Source organism: Pantherophis guttatus, chromosome 18, assembly GCF_059756535.1.
Source record: "Pantherophis guttatus breed Tessera chromosome 18, ASM5975653v1, whole genome shotgun sequence".
In the NCBI taxonomy this organism is placed as follows: domain Eukaryota; kingdom Metazoa; phylum Chordata; class Lepidosauria; order Squamata; family Colubridae; genus Pantherophis; species Pantherophis guttatus.
Genome location: NC_142080.1, coordinates 8,210,001 through 8,232,551, shown reverse-complemented (window position 1 = coordinate 8,232,551; position 22,551 = coordinate 8,210,001). Strand labels below are relative to the sequence as shown.

The 22,551-nt window shown below is 47.0% G+C and overlaps 1 protein-coding gene across 3 annotated transcripts in view; it reads right to left on the bottom strand.

Annotated features, from left to right (window-relative positions):
• EHBP1L1 (EH domain binding protein 1 like 1) overlaps positions 1-22,551 on the bottom strand; it is a 47,093-nt gene that overhangs the window by 6,211 nt on the left and 18,331 nt on the right. For 2 of the 3 annotated variants that reach the window (XM_034424371.3, XM_034424370.3), the window contains 11 exons: positions 22,414-22,503; positions 22,004-22,310; positions 16,502-18,146; positions 14,586-14,755; positions 13,696-13,744; positions 11,386-12,459; positions 10,442-10,490; positions 10,197-10,273; positions 5,692-5,812; positions 2,804-2,903; positions 835-908 (listed from right to left, as the gene is read on the bottom strand). In XM_034424371.3, coding sequence (XP_034280262.2) covers positions 835-908; positions 2,804-2,903; positions 5,692-5,812; positions 10,197-10,273; positions 10,442-10,490; positions 11,386-12,459; positions 13,696-13,744; positions 14,586-14,755; positions 16,502-18,146; positions 22,004-22,310; positions 22,414-22,503 — 3,756 coding nt within the window. The remainder of the gene's footprint in view (positions 1-834; positions 909-2,803; positions 2,904-5,691; positions 5,813-10,196; positions 10,274-10,441; positions 10,491-11,385; positions 12,460-13,695; positions 13,745-14,585; positions 14,756-16,501; positions 18,147-22,003; positions 22,311-22,413; positions 22,504-22,551) is intronic. The other variant, XM_087880961.1, reaches the window with a different exon arrangement.

The following is a 22,551-nucleotide window of genomic DNA, read 5'->3' as shown; positions in this document are numbered from 1 at the left end:
CAGCTGGCAGGTGAGACCTCTGTTTTTAATCCCCACCCTCCACCTTCTTGATCTGAATTACTACAACACCCCTATAAGGTAGGCCCTCTGGAGACCCGAATTCCTGTTGTGGTCCGCCAGCAGCCTGTGAAGCTGGCAGCGGAGTCCGACAGTAAGGAGGCTGGGGAGGAACATGGGCCAGTCCTGGAGGCTGGGGAAGGCTCGGACGAGTACTCTGCATCGGAGGCTGAGATGGGGCCAGGGCCATCTGGGAGTGATCCGCAGACTCTGGAGCCTACAGAGTCGGACATCAGAGAGGCAGTAGGAACAGGGGGAGCCTGTTCCTAGTCCGCGCATGCGCACAGCTGCCAGAAGGCAAGAACAGCTAAAACAAAAGGGACGACTCGGGAGTAAGGCCTGGAGATGATTGGCCCCTCCCATAAGGCTTAAAAGAGGAGCAAAGGCACATGGGCCCTTTGCAAGAAAGCAACGTTGTTAATTCTGTTCCCAATCGGCATCTCTGTTTGATTCTGGACTCCGTTTGGCTTTGCCAATTAGGTCTTTGGCAGAGTGTTGAGGGAGATAAAGGTTGGTGATTATCTCGAAGGACTTCTCCCGAAGGACTTTTTGCAACTAATTGGGACTCAGCTGTGAATGAACAGAATTCACAGCTGTTGCAATAAAAGAGGTTTTTGGGACTACTCGTGTGTTTTAATGACTCAGGAAGCCTACGTCACAATTCCAAACTCCTTGTGCTTTTTGTTTCAGGTAGCTACAATGAGCCCAAGTGCCCGTTTTTCACTTGGAGGGGTGTGTGTGTGTGTGTCACCATCTGGCTGAGATTCCAGCCCTCACCTTCGATGGCCATCATGGCGCGAAGTTCACGGCTCAGGAGTTCAAACCGTCGTTCCAAATCTTGTTCTTCAATTCTGGAAAAATACAAGCCAGTAACACTCAGGCCCAATTCCAGGAGGGTCACAGAAATCGGGGTGCAATACACGTGGGGGACACTTCGGGGATTGGGGAAAAAAAGGGGGGTCCCATTTAAAGATCCACCCTCAAACCACAGGAGGGAAACAGAAATGCAATGTCTTTGGTTTTAATCTTAGTGTTGTTGCCCGCCGGCGGCCAGCAGAACTGGCAGCAGAGTCAGACAGTGAGGAGGTTGGGGAGGAACAGGGGCCAGTCCTGGGGGCTGGGGAAAGCTTGGACGAGGGCTCTGCATCAGAGGCAGAGAGCGGGCCAAGGCCATCTGGTAATTCTTTGCTGCCTCCGGAGTCTCCGGAGTCTGACATCAGCGAGGCAGAAGAACAGCGGGAGCCTGTTCCCAGTGTGTGCATGCACAGAGCTGCCAGGAGACAGGAATAATTAAGAAAACAGGGTCAACTTGGAAGTAAGGCTTGGAGGTGATTGGCCCCTCCCATAAGACATAAAAGAGGAGCGAACGGGATGTGAGCTTTTGCAGGAAACAATTAGTTAATCTGGTCGGCAAAAGCTCTGGAAAAGTTCGGTTTGACTCTGTACTAAGTTTGGCCTTGCCCTACGTTTGGCAATTAGTTCTCTGGCAGCATTCCAAAGGAGATACATTCCCCTGAAAGACTGTTTGCAAAGCCTTTCGGACTGGGAATGACAATAATTCACAGCCCTGTAAATAAAAGAGGTTTTACAGGGACTAAGATTGTGCTTTATGCTTTCTAAGGAAGCCTAGGACACAACACTTAGTGGCAAGTAGATTTAGTTCCTTGACTAATAACAGCTCAAAGTTTATTTTCAGTTATGAGGGCCTTGGGAAATTGACTTACAACTGGTCCTCGCACTTATGACCACTGCATCATCCAAGTGGTCTCTGGATTGCAATTTGGGTGCTTGTCCACTGACTGGCACTGATAAGAATCTTGTAGTCAATTACTGTAATCGTGATTTGTAAAGTTAACTGGGGATATCCGGATTCACTCGACAACGTTGTGATACACTGAACGATTGTGTAATTCATTTAATGACTGTATGATTCACTTGATGGCCATAGTAAAAAATGCTCTCAAATCGGATCCAGTCACGTGATGCTCATTTTACGAATGGACTAAATTACGGCAGAAATTGCAGCCCTGATTATGGTCGTAGGTCGGGAACTATAGGTTGTCCTTGATTTACAATCACAATTGACCCCAAAATTTCTGTGGGCTACGTGAAACATCCGTTAAGTGAGTTTTGCCTCCTGGTTACGACTTTTCTCACCACGGTTATTAAGTGAATCACTGCGGCTGTTAAGTTAGTCCCACGGTTGTTAAGCGAATCGGGTTTCCCCATTGATTCTGCTTGGGAGGAGATCTCAAAAGGGGAATCGCGTGACCCCAGGATGCGACAACTGTCATAAATATGAGTCAATTGTCAAGCATTTGAATTTTGGATCAGGTGACCATCGGGATGCCACGACGGTTGTTAAGTGTGAAAAACAGTCATAAGTCACTTTTTTCAGGACCGTTATAACTATGAACAGTCACTAAATCAACTGTTGTAAATCAAGGACTACCTGTATCATCTTCTTTTAATGACCCCATAATCCCTTGCCGGGTGGAGTCTGGACAACTGAATGGAGCTGAGTTTTTTACTGGCCAGATGCCTTTCCTGTCGCCAGTGCGGAGTTTTGTTCGGCAGCTATATTCTCATTGTGCCAAGAGAGAGAAAGATCTGCCTCTACCTAGGATTGAACTCACAGCCTCTGCTTGTGAGACGAGAGCTCCACCTCTAGGCCACCGTACCACTCCCAAGGACTGCCTTTATATGTAAGTGTAATTGTACCGTACTTGTACTTTCTCCTACTCACAACAGCTGTAGTTGATCCTGTCTCCGGATCAGGGCATTCTTCTTATTGACCAGGGTGAACCATTCCTGGATCAGTTCTTCCTCCTTCAATTTATCTGCACCTAAAAGGGAAAATAAGAAAAGACTGATGGGTGCCCATTGGCTTCTAGTGCCTGACCCCATCAGTCTGCCTGAACCTCTCAGCATCACCACCAGATATGAGCCACTTGTCAAGTATCCAAATTGTGATCGGTCGTACAGTGTGAAAAACTATCATAAGTCACTTTTTTTCAGTGCCTTTGTGACTCTGAACGATCACTTAAGCGAATGGTCTAGGACGGTGATCGCTAACCTTTTTGCCGTCGCGTGCCAAAAGTGAGGGGAGCGGGGTGGGGGTCACATGTGCGTGGCCACTCCCATAATTCAATGTGCCCCAAACCCCCGTGTATGCGCATGCGACCTCCTGCGCTTCCCCCATTTTTGGCACACGATGGCCCAGTGGGCCCGGTAGGCCTGTTTTTCTAAGAGCCTGGGGAGGGCAAAAACAGCCTTCCCACCTCCCCAGAGGCCTTCCGGAGGCCGGAAATGGTCCATTTCCCAACTTCCGGTTGGACCGGAAGGCGAATTTTTCGCCCTCCCCAGGCTCCAGAGGCTTTCTAGGAGCTTGGGGAGGGAGAAAACGGCCTTCCCCATCCCCCTGGAGGCCGGAAACAGCCCGTTTCCTGACTTCCGGTGGGCCTGGAAGGCCGAAAATCAGCTGGCCGGCACGTCTGTGCACGCTGGAGCTGAGCTAGGGCAATGCGCGTGTGCCCACATATATGGTTCCGTGTGCCACCTGTGGCACGCATGCCATAGGTTGGCCATCACTGGCCTAGGACTATCTGTATTCCTTTTCACATGGATGAAGAGAAGAGAAACTGGAACTGTTCTGGACGGCCAAACCAACAGGAACATATAAAATTCCTGCTCATTTTTTTTCAAATCAGCTAATACTGCAATTATCCCCCTGCGATTATACTTTATAATTCCTTAAACTTAGAATTATAAAGAAGTGACCATCCTGGATTGCTAAAATGTCCCAATTATTTTCCCCAAAGTTGAGAATATTTTAAAATTGGATGCCCAAAGGTCGATCTTTGTGCAGTCCCACAATCAGACAGTAGATGGCAGAAGAATCCCAAAATGACCCCAGAAATAGATTTGTATTCTCATTTTCTGACATTATAAAGCGGAGTAGCTCCCAGAGTTTCACTCCCACAAATTATAGGTAGTCCTCGACTTACAACAGTTCGTTCAGTGACCGTTCAAAGTTGCAACGGCCCTGAAAAAAGCGACTTACGACCATTTTTCACACTTACGACCGTTGCAGCCCCCACATGGGTCAGGTGATTTACATTTGGATACTTGACAACTGCCTCACATTTAGGATAGTCGCGGCGTCCCAGAGTCACATGTTCCCCCTTTTGTGACCTTCTCACCAGCAACGTCCATGAGAAAGCCAGATTCACTTAACAATTGTGTTATTAATTTAAGAACGGCAGGATTCACTCAATGAACGTGGCAAGAGAAGTCGTAAAATGGGGCAAAAACTCCCTTGACAAATGTCTCCCTTAGCAACATAAATTCGGGGCTCAATTGTGGTTGTAAACTGAGGACTACCTCGATAGTTTTCTCTGCTCCCCACTTTTTTTTCGGGGGGGGGGGGAGATCCCTGGTGTAAGCTGTTCCGAATCAATTGCCTTTGGCAATTGACCGACGGTGAATTTGTCAATGCCAATGGCGGTCTCCAAATTGGTGCTCCTAATGTTTTGGGATGGCACCCAATGATCAGCCAGTGTTCTGACACAGCTCCCCAAAAATGAGAAACCTTCTGTAGGTGAAGCAATGATTCCTTTATTAGGAGTGCCGGCAGCCCTGGCAAAAAGTTTCTCTCTCACCGGCCCCTGCCTTTGATCCCCAGAGTTAGGGCGGGGCTTTGCTAGCAGCGGTGGCTCTTCCGTCCCAAGGACCGGCCCATAGATTTCCACTGCTCTCCTCTCCTCTGCCTTCTGCAGATCAGGCACTGGGCCCAGCTGTTCCTCCTCCTCTTCATCAGCCACCTCCAGACCTGGGGGCTGTTGCCTCTCCATCTGAGGGCTGACGGATGGCCCAGACTCCACCCCTCTCTCTCTCTCTCTCTCTCTCTCTCTCTCTCTCTCTCTCTCTCTCTCTCTCTCTCTCTCTCTCTCTCTGACAGCTCCATTTCCTCTTCCCCCTCAGAGCTCCCAGGTTGCCTTGATGTCAGGGGTGAAATGCTCCCGGTTCGGTCTGGTTCTCCCGAACCGGTAGTAAAAAAGGATACTGGTTTGCCAAACCAGTAGTAAAAAAATGTAGGAAAAAAAGGGCCGACGATCAGCTGAGTTTTTAAAAAACCTTTTTAGCATTTTTTAGTTAAAAATGCTTTAAAAAGCAAAAAAAAAAAAAATCTGAAGATTATGGGTTGCTCAGATGATCGTTGGAACTTTTTTTAAAAAACTTTTTAGGAATTTTTTTACTAGCGGTTCGGGCGAATAGGTTGTAAAAATGCTTTTAAAAGGTAAAAAAAAAGACTGACGATTGCGCGTCACAGCTGATCACACCCCACCAGTGCGCTGTTTTACTTACCCCATGCCTCCTTTTGGCATGCACTGCACACGGATGCACCTTGTATTTGGTGCATGGTGGGCACTGTGCATGTGCAGCCAGCGAACCGATAGTAAACAGATTCAGATTTCACCACTGCTTGATGTTGATCCCAACTCCCACGCCTCCTCCTCCTCCTCCTCCTCTGATTCGGCTGCTGGAGGGGCCAGTAGCCGACAGGCCACAACAGCCAGTGGCACACCTGGCAAAATTTGCCAGCTGCTGCTGCTGCTGCTTCTTTTGCCCTACCTGTTTGCATCAGAGCCCGCAGTTCCTTCTCCACCACCGCTGCCCGTCCGTCAATCTGCTTCTGTTCGTTCTCCAGCGCCCGCAGTTCGGCGACCACGTACTGGCTGGTGTCTTGAAATTTCTACAATCAAACAACGGAAGGCACAGAAGGTAGTCCTCGACTTACAACCACTGGATGGGCTAAGTGGAAGGCCGTTTAGGTCCATCCAATTCCCAAGTGATTTCTTTTCTACAAAAACACTTCAAAGCAGGGGTGAAATCTACTTACCTTCCCTACCGGTTCGGAAGCGTGCTCGAGCGTGTCAGATGCGATTTTGGACCCTCTGCGCATGCACAAAGCCTTCTGCGCATGTACAGAGGGTCAAAAACAGGTTACTTCCTGGTTAAAACCAGGCAGTAATGAAGTCCGGGTAGGTGGGTGGACAGAGCTTCGCGCCACTACTGCTACCGGTTTGCCCAAACTGGTGCAAACCGGTAGCATTTCACCCCTGCTTCAAAGCAGCCTCACACACAGGCTGTTTCAAAGATGCCCATAGAAAACCGGTTTAGTTCAGTACCCAGGTTCACTAAAGCATCTGAAGTTTGAGGTCCTTGGGAAACTGTATTGGGCCAACTTTTTTTCACACAAAAAACCCCTTTCATTCTGGGGAAAAAAAAATCTTCCTTTTAAATATGGGTCAGAAGAAAGGCTAACTTCACATGTGGCTCCTTATTTTAAAAATGAAGATTCTAGTCCTCAGGGTAATGACTAAAAAACTTTTTTGTAAGAAAAAAGAAAGAAAAACATCTGTCATTTGCATTGCCTCATTTTGCCAATGTGACAAGCAGAGTCTTTCTTTTTTTCTTTATATTTTAAATATTTTATTTAAAATGAAGATTCTAGTCCTCAGGGTAATGACTAAAAGACTTTTTTTAAAAAAGAAAGAAAAAATTATGTCGTTTGCATTGCCTCGTTTTGCAAATGTGACAAGCAGAATTCTTTCTTTTTTTTTGCTTATATTTTATTTAAAATGAAGATTCTAGTCCTCAGGGTAATGACTAAAAGACTTTTTTAAAAAAGAAAGAAAAAAATCTGTCATTTGCATTGCCTCGTTTTGTCAATGTGACAAGCAGAATTCTTTCTTTTTTTTGCTTATATTTTAAATATTTTATTTAAAATGGAGATTCTAGTCCTCAGGGTAATGACTAAAAGACTTTTTTTTAAAAAGAAAGAAAAAATCTGTCATTTGCATTGCCTCATTTTGTCAATGTGACAAGCAGAATTCTTTCTTTTTTTGCTTATATTTTAAATATTTTATTTAAAATTAAGATTCTAGTCCTCAGGGTCATGCCTAAAAGACTTTTTCTTTTTAAAAAAGGAAAGAAAAACATCTGTCATTTGCATTGCCTCATTTTGGCGATGTGACAAGCAGAATTCTTTCTTTTTTTCCATATATATATATACACACACACACACATATATATGTGTGTGTAAAACGTTAAAATCTCGGGTGTTTTCCCGCGTCATTAAAAGTCTGTTAGTTGAAATACTTAAAATCCTGGCTAAAATCCCAGTTTAAAATTCTCCAAAATCCCAACAAAACACTTTGTAAGGTCTTTTGAAACTCTGGCTAAAATCCTAACCAACACTTTATACATATATACTGTATATATATATTTATTCCTAATCTGGAGAAATTATCCATGGGAATTGGGAATGACTTTTCATGGGCTGGGGTCACGCAGAGTTCTTGCAATTCGGTTGTGAAATGAAATCGTTTCCTGTCCTGTTAAAACAGACAGTCTTCCTGGGCATCTCAGCTTCTGCCCAGAAGGGGGAAAAAAGCTCATTCTCTCCAAATTTGAACCCGTGATCACAACAAACAGAACCTTGTTCTTCTTTCCACTTCAGCCCAGAGACTACAAAGAGAGGAAGGAAAGTCAACAACAATTGCTCAATTCCCACATGATTTGAGAGGGCATCATGAGATGCCCTTCGCCAGGAGCTCATGTTCTCAAGACCTCACGAGGGCTAGAAACTTTCCGGGTTTGAAAAAAACTGAATTTCTCAAGAACCTGAAGGGATTTTGAGCTTCCAAGCTGCCATTTCTGCAAATACCTTTTACAGAAAGACCTGGCCTGGAAGGAGATTTCTCATTTGGTGTTTGAACATGTTATGTAAAACCCAGAAAAGAAATTTTGAGATTTTGAATTTGTGTGACTGCAGCCTGGGCACCACAGAGGGTTGGACTAAATGATCTCTAAGTACACGGGAAGTCTTACGATGGCATTTGGGACCAGAATTTCAGTTGCTAAAGCGAGGTTGTTTTACTATAAGTGAGGTAGTCAACGCACGCTCAACTTTTTTGGCCAAGATCAGTGGTGAAATCCAAATTTTTTTACTATGGGTTCTGTGGACGTGGCTTGGTGGGTGTGGTGTGGCTTGGTGGGCATGGCAGGGGAAGGATACTGCAAAATCCCCATTCCCTCCCCACTCCTGGGGAAAGGATATTGCAAAATCTCCATTCCCACCCCACTCCAGGGGAAGGATACTGCAAAATCCCCATTCCCTCCCACTCCTGGGAAAAGGATACTGCAAAATCCCTATTCCCACCCCACTCCAGGGGAAGGATACTGCAAAATCCCCATTCCCTCCCCACTCTGGGGCCAGCCAGAGGTGGTATTTGCCGGTTCTCCAAACTGCTAAAAATTTCCGCTACCGGTTCTCCAGAACCTGCTGGATTTCACCCCTGGCCAAGATACTTAAGCAAATCACTGAGGTCATTCACGAAAATCATTTCAATGTTACATTTGAAATTAAATTCGTTTTAATGCTAGATTTTTAAACTTCAGTTCAGTTTCATTTTAATTTAATTTTTTTTTTAAACGGAAAGTAAATTCAGTGCCATGCTACATTTTTAAAGTTTAAATTAAATTCATCTACATCTTAAATCTTTAAATTTTAATCGAACGTGATCAGATATGGTGCCTTGCAAATTAATAGCAAAAAAAAAAAAAAAAAGGAACTTTGGATATGAGAAAGCAAAAACAAAGCAGCTCAGATGTTAGGTTTGTATTCACTTTGTTTTACAATTCCTGTTTTACAAAAGGGCTGGCCTGCCAACTTCCTTCCTGACCAAACTTCCTGGAGTTAATTTTACAGCTGGATTTTTATTTTTTTATTTTTTTTGCAGCTCAACCTTATGGCTCCATGTTTAGATCTTGCAGAAGTGTTTTTTTAAAAATTATTTATTTATATGTCGCCTTTATAATTTTTTACGAACAACCCAAGATGGAGAATGTACCCAACGTATTTTATTCCTCTCGTTTTCCCCGTAACAACAACAACAGCCCTATGAGGTAGGCTGGGCTGAGTCAGAGAGAGGGACTGACGCAAAGTCTGGACCCAGCTGGTTTTCATGGCTAAGGCAGAACTAGAACTCACAGCCTCCTGGTGATTGGCCAAGACTAGTTACCCAACTGGTTTTTATGGTCAGAGGCAGGACTTGAACTCTCCGTCATTTGCTGATTGGCCCAAAATCACCCAGCCGTCTTTCATGCCTAAAGTGGAACTAGAACTCAGTTTCCTGGTCACCCAGCTGGTTTTCATGGGACTAGAACTCACAGCCTCCTGGTGATTGGTCTAGAGTTACCTCACTGGCTTTTATGGTCTGAAGCAGGACTTGAACTCACCATCATCTGCTGATTGGCCCAAAGGCACCCAGCCGTCTTTCATGCCTAAAGCGGAACTAGAACTCCCAGTCTCCTGGTGGGTATCCCAAAGTCACCCAGCTGGCTTTGATGTCTAAAGCAAAACTAGAACTCACCCTCTCCTGGTGATTGGCCCAAAGCCACCCAGCCAGCTTTCATGCCTAAAGCGGAACTAGAACTCACTGTCTCCTGGTGATTGGCCCAAAGTCACTCAGTTGGCTTTCATGCCTAAAGGGGAACTTGAACTCACTGTCTCCTGGTGATTGACCTAAAGTCATCCAGCCAGTTTTCATGCCTAAGACGGGACAAGAACTCATTGTCTCCTGGTGATTGGCCCAAAGTCGCCCAGCCGTCTACCCTGCCTAAGGCGGCACTAGAACTCACATCCCTCATTTTCTAGCATCGTACTTTCACCCCTAGGCCAAAGGCTTACTCTCTCCAAAAGAAATCATCTACTCTCCCCTCATCCTAAACCAGGGGTCTGCAATCTTAAACACTCAAAGAGCTATTTGGATCTGTTTCCCACAGAAAAGAAAACACCGGGAGCCACAAAACCCTTCCTGTGCCTGACTACAAAACTAGCATATGTAGTTGAATTAAATGTTCTGTTTTCTTCCGAAACTTTTCTTTTCTTGGATTTATCTATGGTTGGCCTACCGGGGGTTGAAAAGATCAATAAATCCTGTGCCGGCATGTGTCGCACATTGGCGGTTGTGACACATATTTTGAGCGATAGGGAGCCGCAGCAGAGGGGTGAAAGAGCCACATGCGGCTCCAGAGCCGCAGGTTGCTGACCTCTATCCTAAGCTACTTACTGGAATTTCCTCTTCGTGGTTGCTGTTTTTCAATTCGGAGTCCAGAGGTTGCTCCGGGGAAGGAACGACGGGAGAAGCTACAAAAGGAGGAAACCAAAATTAAGACTTGGCATTTTTTTAATAGCATATCCTGCTACTGGTGTGTCCCTTGTGAATCTCACAACACAAACCCCTTTTCCTGAGGCTATTTGCCCTTAGCAATATTTATTTCCAACCCCTTGTAGACACCCAGCTCCCCAACTCACCTGGTTGTTTTGTTTGTCGGACCTTCGTCCCCTCGTTGCAAACATCGTCCTGGATAAAGAAGAATTAGAAGGCATTGATTCTCAACCCAGAGAGCATTCGATCCCAGCAAACCACAGAGGTAGTCCTCCACTTACAACCCTTCGTTTAGTGACCGTTCAAAGTTACAACGGCACTGGGGAAAAAAGGGACTTTTGGACCGTTATTCACACTTACGACCGATCCCAGCAAACCACAGAGGTAGTCCTCCACTTACAACCCTTCGTTTAGTGACCGTTCAAAGTTACAACGGCACTGGGGAAAAAAGGGACTTTTGGACCATTATTCACACTTACGACCGATCCCAGCAAACCACAGAGGTAGTCCTCCACTTATAACCATTCGTTTAGTGACTGTTCAAAGTTGCAATGGCACTGGGAAAAAAAGGGACTTTTGGACCGTTATTCACACTTACAACCGTTGCAGCATTGCCACATTCACGTGCTTGGCGACTGACTCATATTTATGACAGTCACCAGATCCCCTTTTGTGACCTTCTGATAAGCAAAGCCAAGAGGCAAACCAGATTCACTTAGCAACTGGGTTACTAATTTAAGAGCTGCAGTGATTCACTTAACAACCGTGGCAAGAAAGAGTCATTTCGTGGGGTAAATGGACAAATTTCTCACTTAGCGATGTAAATTTTGGGCTCAATTGTGTGGCTGTACGTCGAGGACTGCCTCTACTAACCTCACAACGGCAGTGACTCACTTAACAACTCTGGCGAGGAAGGTCATAAAACGGGGCAATACTTATTTAACTACTGTCTTGCTTAGCAATGAAAAGTTTGGGCGCGATTGTGGTCGTAAGTCGAGGAGTACTTGAACAAACAAAAAAATCAACAATGCATTAACTCAGTGAGCTCAACTCAACTTTTCTCCCAAACCGCCCTCCGGGCATCACTCACCGCCGTCCGTCGCGGGTTGGATTCCTCCACCTGTCCACCCCCTTCCGTCTCATCCACCGAGAGGGACTCACTCTTCAACCGTGACCGTCGCTTCTTCACCAGGTCTGCGTCGCGCATGTGAGCAAAGGCGGATTTGATGGAGTGGGACCGGGGTGGCGCTATGGGGCCTGCGGTGCCCGCCAAGGGGGCGTGCTGGACGGGACGCTCCACGCTGCCCCGGGAGGTGAGCCGTTTGAGCCGGGGAGGTGCAACCATCTTCTCGTTCTTACCGATCTTCTCCGTGTCCGCCTCGCATTTCCCAGATTCCCCCGGGTCCTGGTTGGAGACACCCGAGGAGCCGTTGGCCAGTCCTTTCCCATCATGCCTTGGGGTTTCGCCCCCAGAATCCTCCCGTTCGAAAGGTGAAGGGGCACCGTTGATCAATCTGTCGGGTTTGGAGATTTCCGCGAGAAGACGCTGTGAATTTGGGGTGATCTCGTCTGCCATGTTCTCGTGGGGTTTATAATCCACAGGACCAAGAAATGTTGTTTTATTTTCTTCAGGGGCCACCCCATTTTTGACTTCTGGCCCTACGGAGGTGACGCTGCCGATCGCTCCTGAGCCATTTGGCTTCGCGCCCGGCTGCCCCTCGGTCTCCTTGCGGGGGACGGTCTCCGCGACGGCTTCATTCCCAGAATCCTTTGCCTCGTTTGCCCCTTCAGGCCGCCCAGAATCCTCCGGGACAGCAGAGTCCGCTTCTCCTCTCTGCTTCTCCTCCAATTTTGCTGCTTTCCCAGAATCCCCCTTGGCTTCTAGAATCTTCCCTGGCTTCTCCGCGTTACTTTGCAGATGTTGGGAGTAAAACACAGCCGGATCGACCGATCCCGAGGAATCTGTGTCGAATTTGCCCACTTTGTAAGTAGTCTCGCTATTGTGGCTGGCAAACTGTACCACGTTGAGTTCCTGTCCAGTAAAAAATGCCCGGATCTGGCAAAGGTACGTCATCACGATCAACCGATCGGGCACCGTCAAAAAGACCATATCCGCCGGGTCCATTAACCGGGAGATGCCCAGCGTGGCAAAGCCGTCAAAGGCCTAAAAAGAGAAGGAGAAAAAAAAAAAAGACGTTCAGAACCGATGGCCTCTTTCCAAGCAGGAAAATACAGCTAGTCCTCGACTTACGACCGCAATTGAGCCCAACATTTCCATCGCTAAGTGAGACATTTGTGAATCCTGCCCCATTTTAAGACCTTTCTTGCCACTTGGTTGTTCAGCGAATCGCTGCCGTCGTTAAGTTACTTAGCGACCGTTGTTAAGTGAATCTGGCTTCCCCCATTGACTTTGCCAGTCACAGGGTTGCAAAAAGGTGAATCATCATGTGACCCCGGGTCACTGCCACCGTCATAAATATGAGTCAGCTGCCAAGCCTCTGAATTTTGATGACGTGACCAGGGGGTTTTTAAGTGTGAAAAATGGTCGCTACTGGTTGTAACTTTGAACTGTCACTAAATGAACTGCTGCAAGATGAGGATTACCTGTATTATATATTATTTCATTTTATTTATTTTTTATTAAATTAATATGGCACCCCTCTCACTGCCAAGAGACTCTTAATGAATGAGATAACCAGTTGTCTGAAGTGGTGAATGGTTATTCCTATTCCTATTCCTATTCCTATTCCTATTCTAGTCCTGTCCTGTCCTGTCCTGTGCTGTCCTGTTCTGTTCTATTCCTGTTCTGTTCTGTTCTGTTCTGTTCTGTTCTGTTCTGTTCTGTTCTGTTCTAGTCTAGTCTAGTCTAGTCTAGTCTAGTCTAGTCTAGTCTAGTCTAGTCTAGTCTAGTCTAGTCTAGTTCCATTCCATTCCATTCCATTCCATTCCATTCCATTATTCTATTCTATTCTATTCTATTCTATTCTATTCTATTCTATTCTATTCTATTCTATTCTATTCTATTCTACTCCTATTCCTAATCTTATTCCTATTCCTATTCCTATTCCTATTCCTATTCCTATTCCTATTCATGTCAATGTTATTTGATGTTATCTGCTCTTCCTTAGCAACTGCTAAGATTCTTCTGTCTGCGAGATCATCTTGAAATTTTGCCCATTTTACAAGTGGAAGGACTGAGGCTGACAAAGAGGGAGAAACTGCCCATTTTCCCCAAAAATCTGGATTGCTCACTTCTTCGTTTCTCATCTAGATTTTCCCTTTCCGAGAACAATTCTGGGAAAGGGGAGTGATTTTTGGCCACTGGAAAAACTCAGGGAGGAACCAGCGTCTTTCGCAACCGCCTGACAAGGTGGTGTAGCGAGTTCGAAAGCCGACTCACCAGTTTATTGTTCTCTTTGATGTCAAGGGGATCCAGAGCTTCGTAGTTGCTGAAAAGGAAAGAGGGGAAAAAATGTGAATATTGTTGTAAATATCCTCAAATCATTCATTTCTATTGGCTAGAGGGTGCTGGAAGAGGAAAATACAGGCAGTTCCAACTTATAACAGTTTGTTTAGTGACCGTTCAAAGTTATAACGGCACTGAAAAAAGCGACTTAGGACGGTTTTTCACACGACCATTGCCGCATCCCCCACGGTCATGTGATCAGAATTCAGACCCTTGGCCTCTGACTCATATTTACGACGGCTGTAGTGTCCCATGGTCATGTGATCCCCTTTTGCGACCTTCTGACCAGCAAAGATGATGGGGAAACGGATTCACTTAACAACCGGGTTTCTAAGTTATCCACGGAAGTGATTCACTTAACAACCAGGTTTCTAACTTACCAATTGAAGTGATTCACTTAACAACTGGGTTTCTGACTTATCAATGGAAGTGATTCACTTAACAACCGGGTTTCTAATTTATCAGCTTAAGTGATTCACTTAACAATTGGGTTTTTAACTTATCAACGGAAGTGATTCACTTAACAGCCAGGTTTCTAACTTACCAACTGAAGTGATTCACTTAACAACTGGGTTTCTAACTTATCAACTGAAATGATTCACTTAACAACCGGGTTTCTAATTTATCAACAGCAGTGATTCACTTAACAACCAAGGCAAGAAAGGTTGTAAAACAGGGCAAAACTCACTGAACAAATGCCTCGCTTAGCCACAGAAATCTGGGGCTTAATTGTAGCCATACGCCGAGGACTACCTGAAATCTAATAGTGATTGCAGATCAGCATCTCGGTTTGATAAAAAGTTGGTTTTCTCGCCACAACTCACATCTGTTCCGGATGGAAGTGGTGCAGAATGGCACAGAAAGCCAGACCGTTGCGCCAGGACGTGGTGAAATTGGTCACACGGACCCCCCGATGGCCGGCCGTCACTTCCTGGCACCACTGTAGCAGGCAATGGCTGGAGTTCACCAGGGTGGGGCTGCTGAGCGACTCGGCCTGAGAGGAAGAAAAGCCAAAATTAAAAGAGGATTTGTGAGCTCAGGGAGCAAAATTCCTAACGCTGCCGAGGGATGGCATTTTTTTAAAAAAAATGAAGTACAGGTAGTCCTCGACTTACGACCGTATGTTTAGTGACCGAAGTTACAACGGGGGACTGAAAATAGCGACTTATGAATGTTCTTCTCATTTACGACCATTGTGGTGTGTGGGTGTGTGTGTCCCCCCACCCCGGTCACGGGATCAAAATTCAGACGCTTGGCCACTGACTCGTATTTATGACGATCGCAGACACAGGATCCCCTTTTGCGACCTTCTGATAAGCCAAGTCAATGGGGGAAGCCGGATTCACTTCGCAACCATGTGACTCACTTAACAACTGCCAGGATTCACTTAACAATGGAGGCAAGAAAGGTCATAAAACGGGCCAAAATTCACTTAACAAACATCTTCACTTAGCAACGTAATTTTTTTGGGCTCAACTGTGGTCGTAAGGCGAGGACTAGATGTATTTCGCCCTACCCAGCTGTAACTTATAAAACACCCAAATATGTAGCCCTCAACTTATAACCACAATCAAGAACAGAATTTAAACTAAAATAAATGCGGTCGTTAAGTGAGTCATTATCCAATTTTCCAACCGCTTTGACGGCAGTCGTTCTGTGAAAGGCACGGTTGTTAAGTGAATCATGGGGGTCACTAAGCGAATCCAACTTTGTCAGAAACCAGCAGAGGCGATCGCGTTATAACCGCAGAAAACGCTGCCACTATCTTAAAATATGCAGGGCAGCTGCCCAGGTCCTAAATTGTGACCACGGGCAAAATACTATGGTTGTAACATCGAGGACAGGTCATAAATCACTTTTTTGCAGCTTCAAACCTTTGTTCAACAAACGGTCATGAATCAAGGACTACTCGCAATGCTGCCTATAAAAATAATGCCAGACCCAAAATTTCCATGCTTGAAGTAGCTGGACGCCACTCGGCGTCCTACTGATAGGAAGCCATCAAAGCAGGGATGGGCTGATGGGGGTTCGCAGGGGTTCGGGAGAACCTCTAGCTAAGATTCTATGAAGTTCAGAGAACCCCCAAGCACCACTCCTGGCTGGCCCCACCCATCCCACCCCACTCAGCCCCTACCGGAAGTTCGGGAAGGCCTACCGGAAGTTCGGGAAGGCTGGAAATGGGCCTGTTTCCCACCTCCGGAGCCTGGGGAGGCCATTTTCGCCCTCTCAGAGGCTCGAGGAAAGCCTCCGGAGCCTGGGGAGGCCATTTTCGCCCTCTCAGAGGCTCGAGGAAAGCCTCTGGAGCCTGGGGAGGCCATTTTCACCCTCTCAGAGGCTCGAGGAAAGCCTCCGGAGCCTGGGGAGGCCATTTTCGCCTTCCCAGAGGCTCGAGGAAAGCCTCTGGAGCCTGGGGAGGGCAAAAACGCCTCCTCCCTCACCGTGGTGCAGGAGGCCGACTAGGCCACGCCCACCATGGCCACGCCCACCCAGCAACCGGGCAGAGAACCCCTGGCTAAAATTTTTGAAGCCCACCCCTGCATCAAAGAAAGACATTTTGGGGTCTCTGCCCTTTCTCGCACCACCCACCCGCTGCCCTCCCTCCCCTCCTTGTGCCACCGGAGGCACCCCCAGCATCGCCGCTGTGCCAGGCAGAAGCCACCATCCACCCAACCAAGGTTGAGCGGGCTCAAGAGAAGCAGCCAGCAAGGAAAAGAAGGGGACAGACCACGGCCGGCTATACCTGATCTTTCCCTTCGGGTCCCACATGGGGGGCTGTGCCACAGGACACGGGGCTCAGCACCGGGGCTTCCTGGCAGGGCCCAGCACTCCTACAGGGACCTGGGGCAGGCAGGGCAGAATCCTGAGATACAGGCGGGCTGGCGGCGCGGGGCGCAAGCACTTCTGTCTCCGTGGGTCTCTGGGTCAAACCTTCTAAAGGACTCTCTAGGCTTTCTTCTTTGTGGTCTGGCAGACTTTGGCTGGGGGGGACATTCTGGGAAGACTGTGCAGGATCGCCACTCCAAGATGACCCTAAGCCACAAGCCTCTGGACTGTCCGGCCATGTTTGGCCCAAAGTCTCCGGGCTCCCATTCAGATGGGCGTTGGGTTCCTCCAGCATAGCATCTTCCAGGGTTTCTTCTGAAAGTTTCTTGCAGCCATCATCTTGGCCTCCATCCTTTCCTTCCTCGGTCATGGTACACTCTGTTTCAGCCGTCTGCTCCGAAGCCTGTCCGGAGACTCCGCTTCCTTCTGCGTCCCTCTTCTCCTCGGTTCCCTCGTCCTCACTTTCCAACCTCGGGCGCTTTGGCTCTTCTAGAGGGCTTTGGGGTGCCCCCTCTACAACTCCCAGGTCCTTCCTCTTACCTTCCTCCAGATTGGGCATAGTAGAAGAAGGGCAATGGGGTACGTCCCACAGGGACTCCCCGGCCATGTCTTCCCTACCCATCATCAACGGCGAAGAGAGAACCTCTGATCCGGGCCTGCTTTCCTCGTCCTCCATCACCAGTTGTCCGTCCTGGGAAGACGAAGACGTAGGAGAAAGTTTGCCCTGAAGGACGTCAACTCTCGGGGAGCTCCGGTCTGCCTCATCCAGGATCCGGTGCGCCTCTTCTCCAGGAAGGGTTTCTACGGCAGGCGCGAAGTGTTCGTCTCCTCTCCGATTCTCCTGCCTTTCAGCCTCACCCTTCTTCTTCTCCTCCTCCTCCTCCTCCTCCTCTTCCTTCTCAGCTGGTAACTCCGAAGCCCCTGCCTCACTGCCCCCCAACCTGTTTTGGGCCAGCTCATCTTTCTCCGTGACCGTCTCTGTGTCTTCCACCAGTTCCGAGGGAACGCTGTCGCTTGAGGTTTCTAGAACGGCAGTCAACGCTGTTCCTTCTTCCGCGCCATCCTGCACTTCGCCAGCCGTCTCTGGCCGAAAATCCCATGGCGCCAGCGAGGGACCCCCAAGAGAAGGAGACAGCGCCAGGTACGCGGCGTCCGAAGACAATCCTCGGGAATCCGGTCCGCGGTTGAGAACAACAGGATCATGTTGGGCGAGGGCTGCGTCCTCCATAAAATACATCACCATGGGGTTTCCGGATGGGGACGGCAAAGGAGCCGCTTCGTTGAGACTCTCGTATCCGGGTTTTTCCAGAGGTGGGTTATCCAGGATAACAGGTGTGGGAAGAGGAACGAGGTTATCTTCCAAAATTGCGAGGGTCTCCACAGCAGGCGTTGGGGGATCCGAGGACCCCGTCGCCTTCCCCAGTTTGCGTTTCCGCACAGGTGCATCCTTGGATGTAAACGACGGCGAAAGGAGTCTTTTAACAGATTCCTTTGGCGTGCTTTTTCTCCTGGGGGGCGGAGAAACAGAGCGGTCCTCCCTGGGTTTCCAGATATCAGTCGGCCTGGAGGATGGGGGGGGAAAAAAAGAGAGAGATTCTGAATTTGGGGTCCCCCAACGGCAGGCTGGCTCCTGTAGCGGACAAAACATTAAAGAACTTAATTTTCACGGGATTGGAAGGACAGGAGAGAGAGTCTCAGTCCCCAGAATGGTGTTTAATTAAAATGGGGGCTTTTATTCCCAAATTCTGCTTTTCCTAGAGGCAGTCCAAAGAGAAATTCTTCCACCTGACCAAGGCAAGGTAGTCCTCGATTTACGACAGGTCACTTAGTGACTTTTTGAAGTTACAACTGATCTCCCTAGTGGCACTCACAACTTTTTTTCTGAAGTTCTGATGGTGACACCCCACATTCACGTGACCCTATGGCCATCGGACTGGACTTACGACCGTTTGCAATGACTTATGACCGTGGGTCACACAACTTGTGTTTTATTACGTTTTGACTCCAAAACTGGTAGTTACTTTTGATTTTTTGGCAAAACGGGCAATGAATTTGCTTAATGACCATGGCGTTACTTTTACGACTGATGCAAAAAAGGCCCTAAAATTGGGTGACTTGCTTTATGACCACGATGGGCGGGTTCCATTACAGTCCCAATCTCAAGGACTATAGGTAGTCCTCAATTTACGACCAAAATTGAGGCCAAAATCTCTGTTGTTAAGTGAAACATTTGGTTAAAGAAGTTTTGCTCCATTTTATGACTTTTTCTTGCCATGATTGTTAAGTGAGTCACTGCAGGTGTTAAATTAATAACACGGGCGTTAAGTGAATCTGGCTCCCCCATTGACTTGGCTTCTCAGAACGTCGCAAAAGCGGATCACGTGACACCCTCCCCGGGACTCTGCAACCGTCATAAATATGAATCAATTGCCAAATGTTTGAATTTTGATCACGTGTCCACGGGGATGCTGCAACGGTCATAAGTGTGAAAAACGGTCATAAGTCCCCTTTTCCAGTGCCGTTGTAACTTTGAACTGTCACTAAACGAATCGTTGCAAGTCGAGGACTATCTGTGCTATAGGAAACCTGAACTTTTTCTCTTTTCCCCCTCCTTTTCATTTTACCCCTGGTTTATTTTGTTTCAAATTCTGTGATGTTTTTTTCTTTTCTGTTTCTTCATTAAAAAGAGGAAAATAACTAGGTTGTTTTTTTTACCAGGGGGGTTTGATTGCCCCAATCATATAACAATATCTGTTACATTTATATATTGCATAAAATATATGCCCCTTTTTATTTTATTGTTTCTTTTGTTGCTGTACATCATCAAGAGTCACATACTTTGAATTGGGCCAGTTTTAAAAATCCAGTTAATGGATGGATGGATGATATGATAACTAGTGAGGAAGACATCAGGATAGAAAGCAGGAGATCCTGAGTTCTAATCCCACCTTGGGCACAATCCCAGCAGGATGGCCTTGGGCCAGCCACTCTCTTTCAGCCCTAAAAAAGAGGCAATGGCAAACCACTTCCAAAAATCCTTGCCCCCCCCCCCAAAATTGTGGGGATTTGTTCAGGCCGTCTCCGAGAATTGGGCCTGACTGAATGGGAGCAAAATGGATGGCATAAAATGGCTGCCATGAGCAGGGGGTTGGACTAGACGACCTCTGAGATCCCTTCCAGCCCTTGGATTCTATGATTCTAATGGTTATTATTAATGACAGCTATATGCAACTCTTCAACACTCAGAGGCAAATATAAGCAAAAGGGAGTCAGTTCATTTGTCCTATGCTCGTGGATAAATTCCGGGCTAGGTTTTTGGATGAAATTAGGCAAAACGTGAAGCCTCGAGGTGCTTAAAACATCTGGGACATCTGCTTAACAAAGAAACCTCCCTAAAAATTATATTACTGGGAAGGAAGGAAAAACAGAAAAGTAGAAGAGTGAGAAGGAAGGGAAGGGGAGAAGAGGGATGGGAAGGGAGAATTGGTGATAACAGAATAACAAGAGTAGGAAGGGACCTCACGAGGCCTTCTAGCTCAACCCCCTGCTCAACCCTACACCATTCCAGAGAAACGGCTGTCCAGTCTCTTCTTAAAAGCCTCCAGTGTTGGAGCACCCACAACTTCTGGAGGCAAGTTGTCCCACTGGCTAATTGTTCTCACTGTCAAAAAATTTCTCCTTAGTTCTAGGTTGTTTCTCTCCTTGGTTAGCTTCCATCCGTTGTTTCTTGTCTTGCCTTCAGGGGCTTTGGAGAAGAGGTTGACCCCCTCTTCTTCTTTGGGGCAGCCCCTCAAATATTGGAAGACTACAATCAGGTCACCCCCAGTCCTTTTTTTCATTAGACTAGACATAACAAGGAAAGAATGACAGATGGAAAGAAAGAAAGAAAGAAAGAAAGAAAGAAAGAAAGAAAGAAAGAAAGAAAGAAAGAAAGAAAGAAAGAAAGAAAGAAAGAAAGAAAGAAAGAAAGAAAGAAAGAAAGAAAGAAAGAAAGAAAGAAATAGATAGATAGATAGATATGGATAATGATAGAGAGAGAGAAAGAGATAGAGAGATAGATAGATAGAGATGGATGGATGGCTAATGATGATGATGATAGATAGATAGATAGATAGATAGATAGATAGATAGATAGATAGATAGATAGATAGATAGATGTAAAAAAGAAGGAAGGAAGGATGGATAGATTAGATAGATAGGTAGGTAGGTAGATAGATATGAGATAGATAGAAAAGAAGGGAGGAAGGAAGGATAGATAGATCGATAGATAGATAGATCAATAGATAGATCGATAGATAGGAGAAAAGAAGGAAGGATAGATAGATATAGATATGAGATAGATAGAAAAGAAGGAAGAAAGAAAGGAAGGGAAGATAGATAGATATGAGTTAGGTAGAAAAGGAAGGATAGATAGATAAGAGATAGATAGATATGAGATAGGTAGAAAAGAAGGAAGGAAGGAAGGAAGGAAAGATAGATTAGATAGATAGATAGATAGATAGATAGATAGATAGATAGATAGATAGATAGATAGATAGATAGATAGATATGGATGGATGGATGGTTAGATAATGATGATAGGAAGGAAGGAAGGAAGGAAGGAAGGAAGGAAGGAAGGAAGGAAGGAAGGAAGGAAGGAAAGAAAGAAAGAAAGAAAGAAAGAAAGAAAGAAAGAAAGAAAGAAAGAAAGAAAGAAAGAAAGAGAAAGATGGAAAAAAAGGATGAGGCAGGGAGGAACGGAGTCTCCAGTTCAAGATCCTAAACCAGGAAAATATCAAAAGGAACATTTATTGCCCTCTCTCGATGTTCTTTTTAAGGTTGAACGAAGCTCAAGGGCAGGCAAGCCAAGGCAGTGACTCCGAGACGCCATCCTTGCTCCACCTCCCCTGTCCTTCCGAACTGCAAAACACCCCCCTCCCCTTCCTCCCCCCTCCCCCCCCCGTGTTCTCACTTCCCATTCCTTCTGCCTGCCAACTTCTCCTTTCCATTCTTGGTGGAACCGACTCAACTCTTCCAAGGCAGGGATGAGTGGGGGTGGGGTGAGGCGAGGAGGGGGTGGGGTGGAAATTACATCCAGTAAACCTCCTCCATCTCGCCTGCTTCCCCCCCCCTCCGTTCCCCGCCCCCCCCAGCTAAAGAAAGCAGAAGCCAAAGTGGGCAGCTGCTGCCCTGCTTTGTGCTTGTAAAACGGCCAAAATTAAAAAGACCGTCCTTGACCAATGACCTTCCAAGTCCTGCCACCATCTGTGGGATAAACAGAAGCAGGAGATCCAAGGTGTGGGCTGGCCTCCCCCAACGAGACCCACTGGATAACCCCTGGCGTGCCATTGAGCCTGCCGCACCCCTCTGCCTCTCATCCCTGCGATGAGATTCCAGCTTCGGCATCGCAAAACCCACTCTCGAAAGAAGGGGTCCTCACCTTGTGTCGATTGCACTAAGTGACGCTGGCCCCGTGCTTTCGTGCTCCTCTTCAGCCCCCGCCTGCACCGATGATGAAGTGCCCGGCATGCCGTTCCTGGTCCCCGTCCCTCCTGGGTTGCCATTTGGTGCCGTACGGGAACCGTTCGCCCCGCTGAGCCTCGCATTCCCGGTTTTACACTCCTCACCACTTACGTCAAACACGAGCGTGTCAGGAGCAACAGAAGCAGCTTTCGGCTCGGGATGCGGGGAACCTCTGGAGACGTTTCCGTGGCTCTCCAGGGCTGGCTCCAGGACCGCGGCCACGGCTGCGAGAAGGGGCAAAGGTCAGAAGTGGCATAGGCTGAGAACAGTGGCACTTTTTCATCCATTTTAATTCATTCACCTCCTCCCCACTTGTTTTTAATTTACCTTCCTTGCGACATGCCTTGGAAGGCGATGGAGAACGGCCAGAGGGATCTTCCTCCTCCTCAGCCAAGGGGTTCAGATCCCGTGATGTGTCTACATTGGGAGGAGGAAAAGAAAAATTGGAGGAAAAAGGTGGAAGAC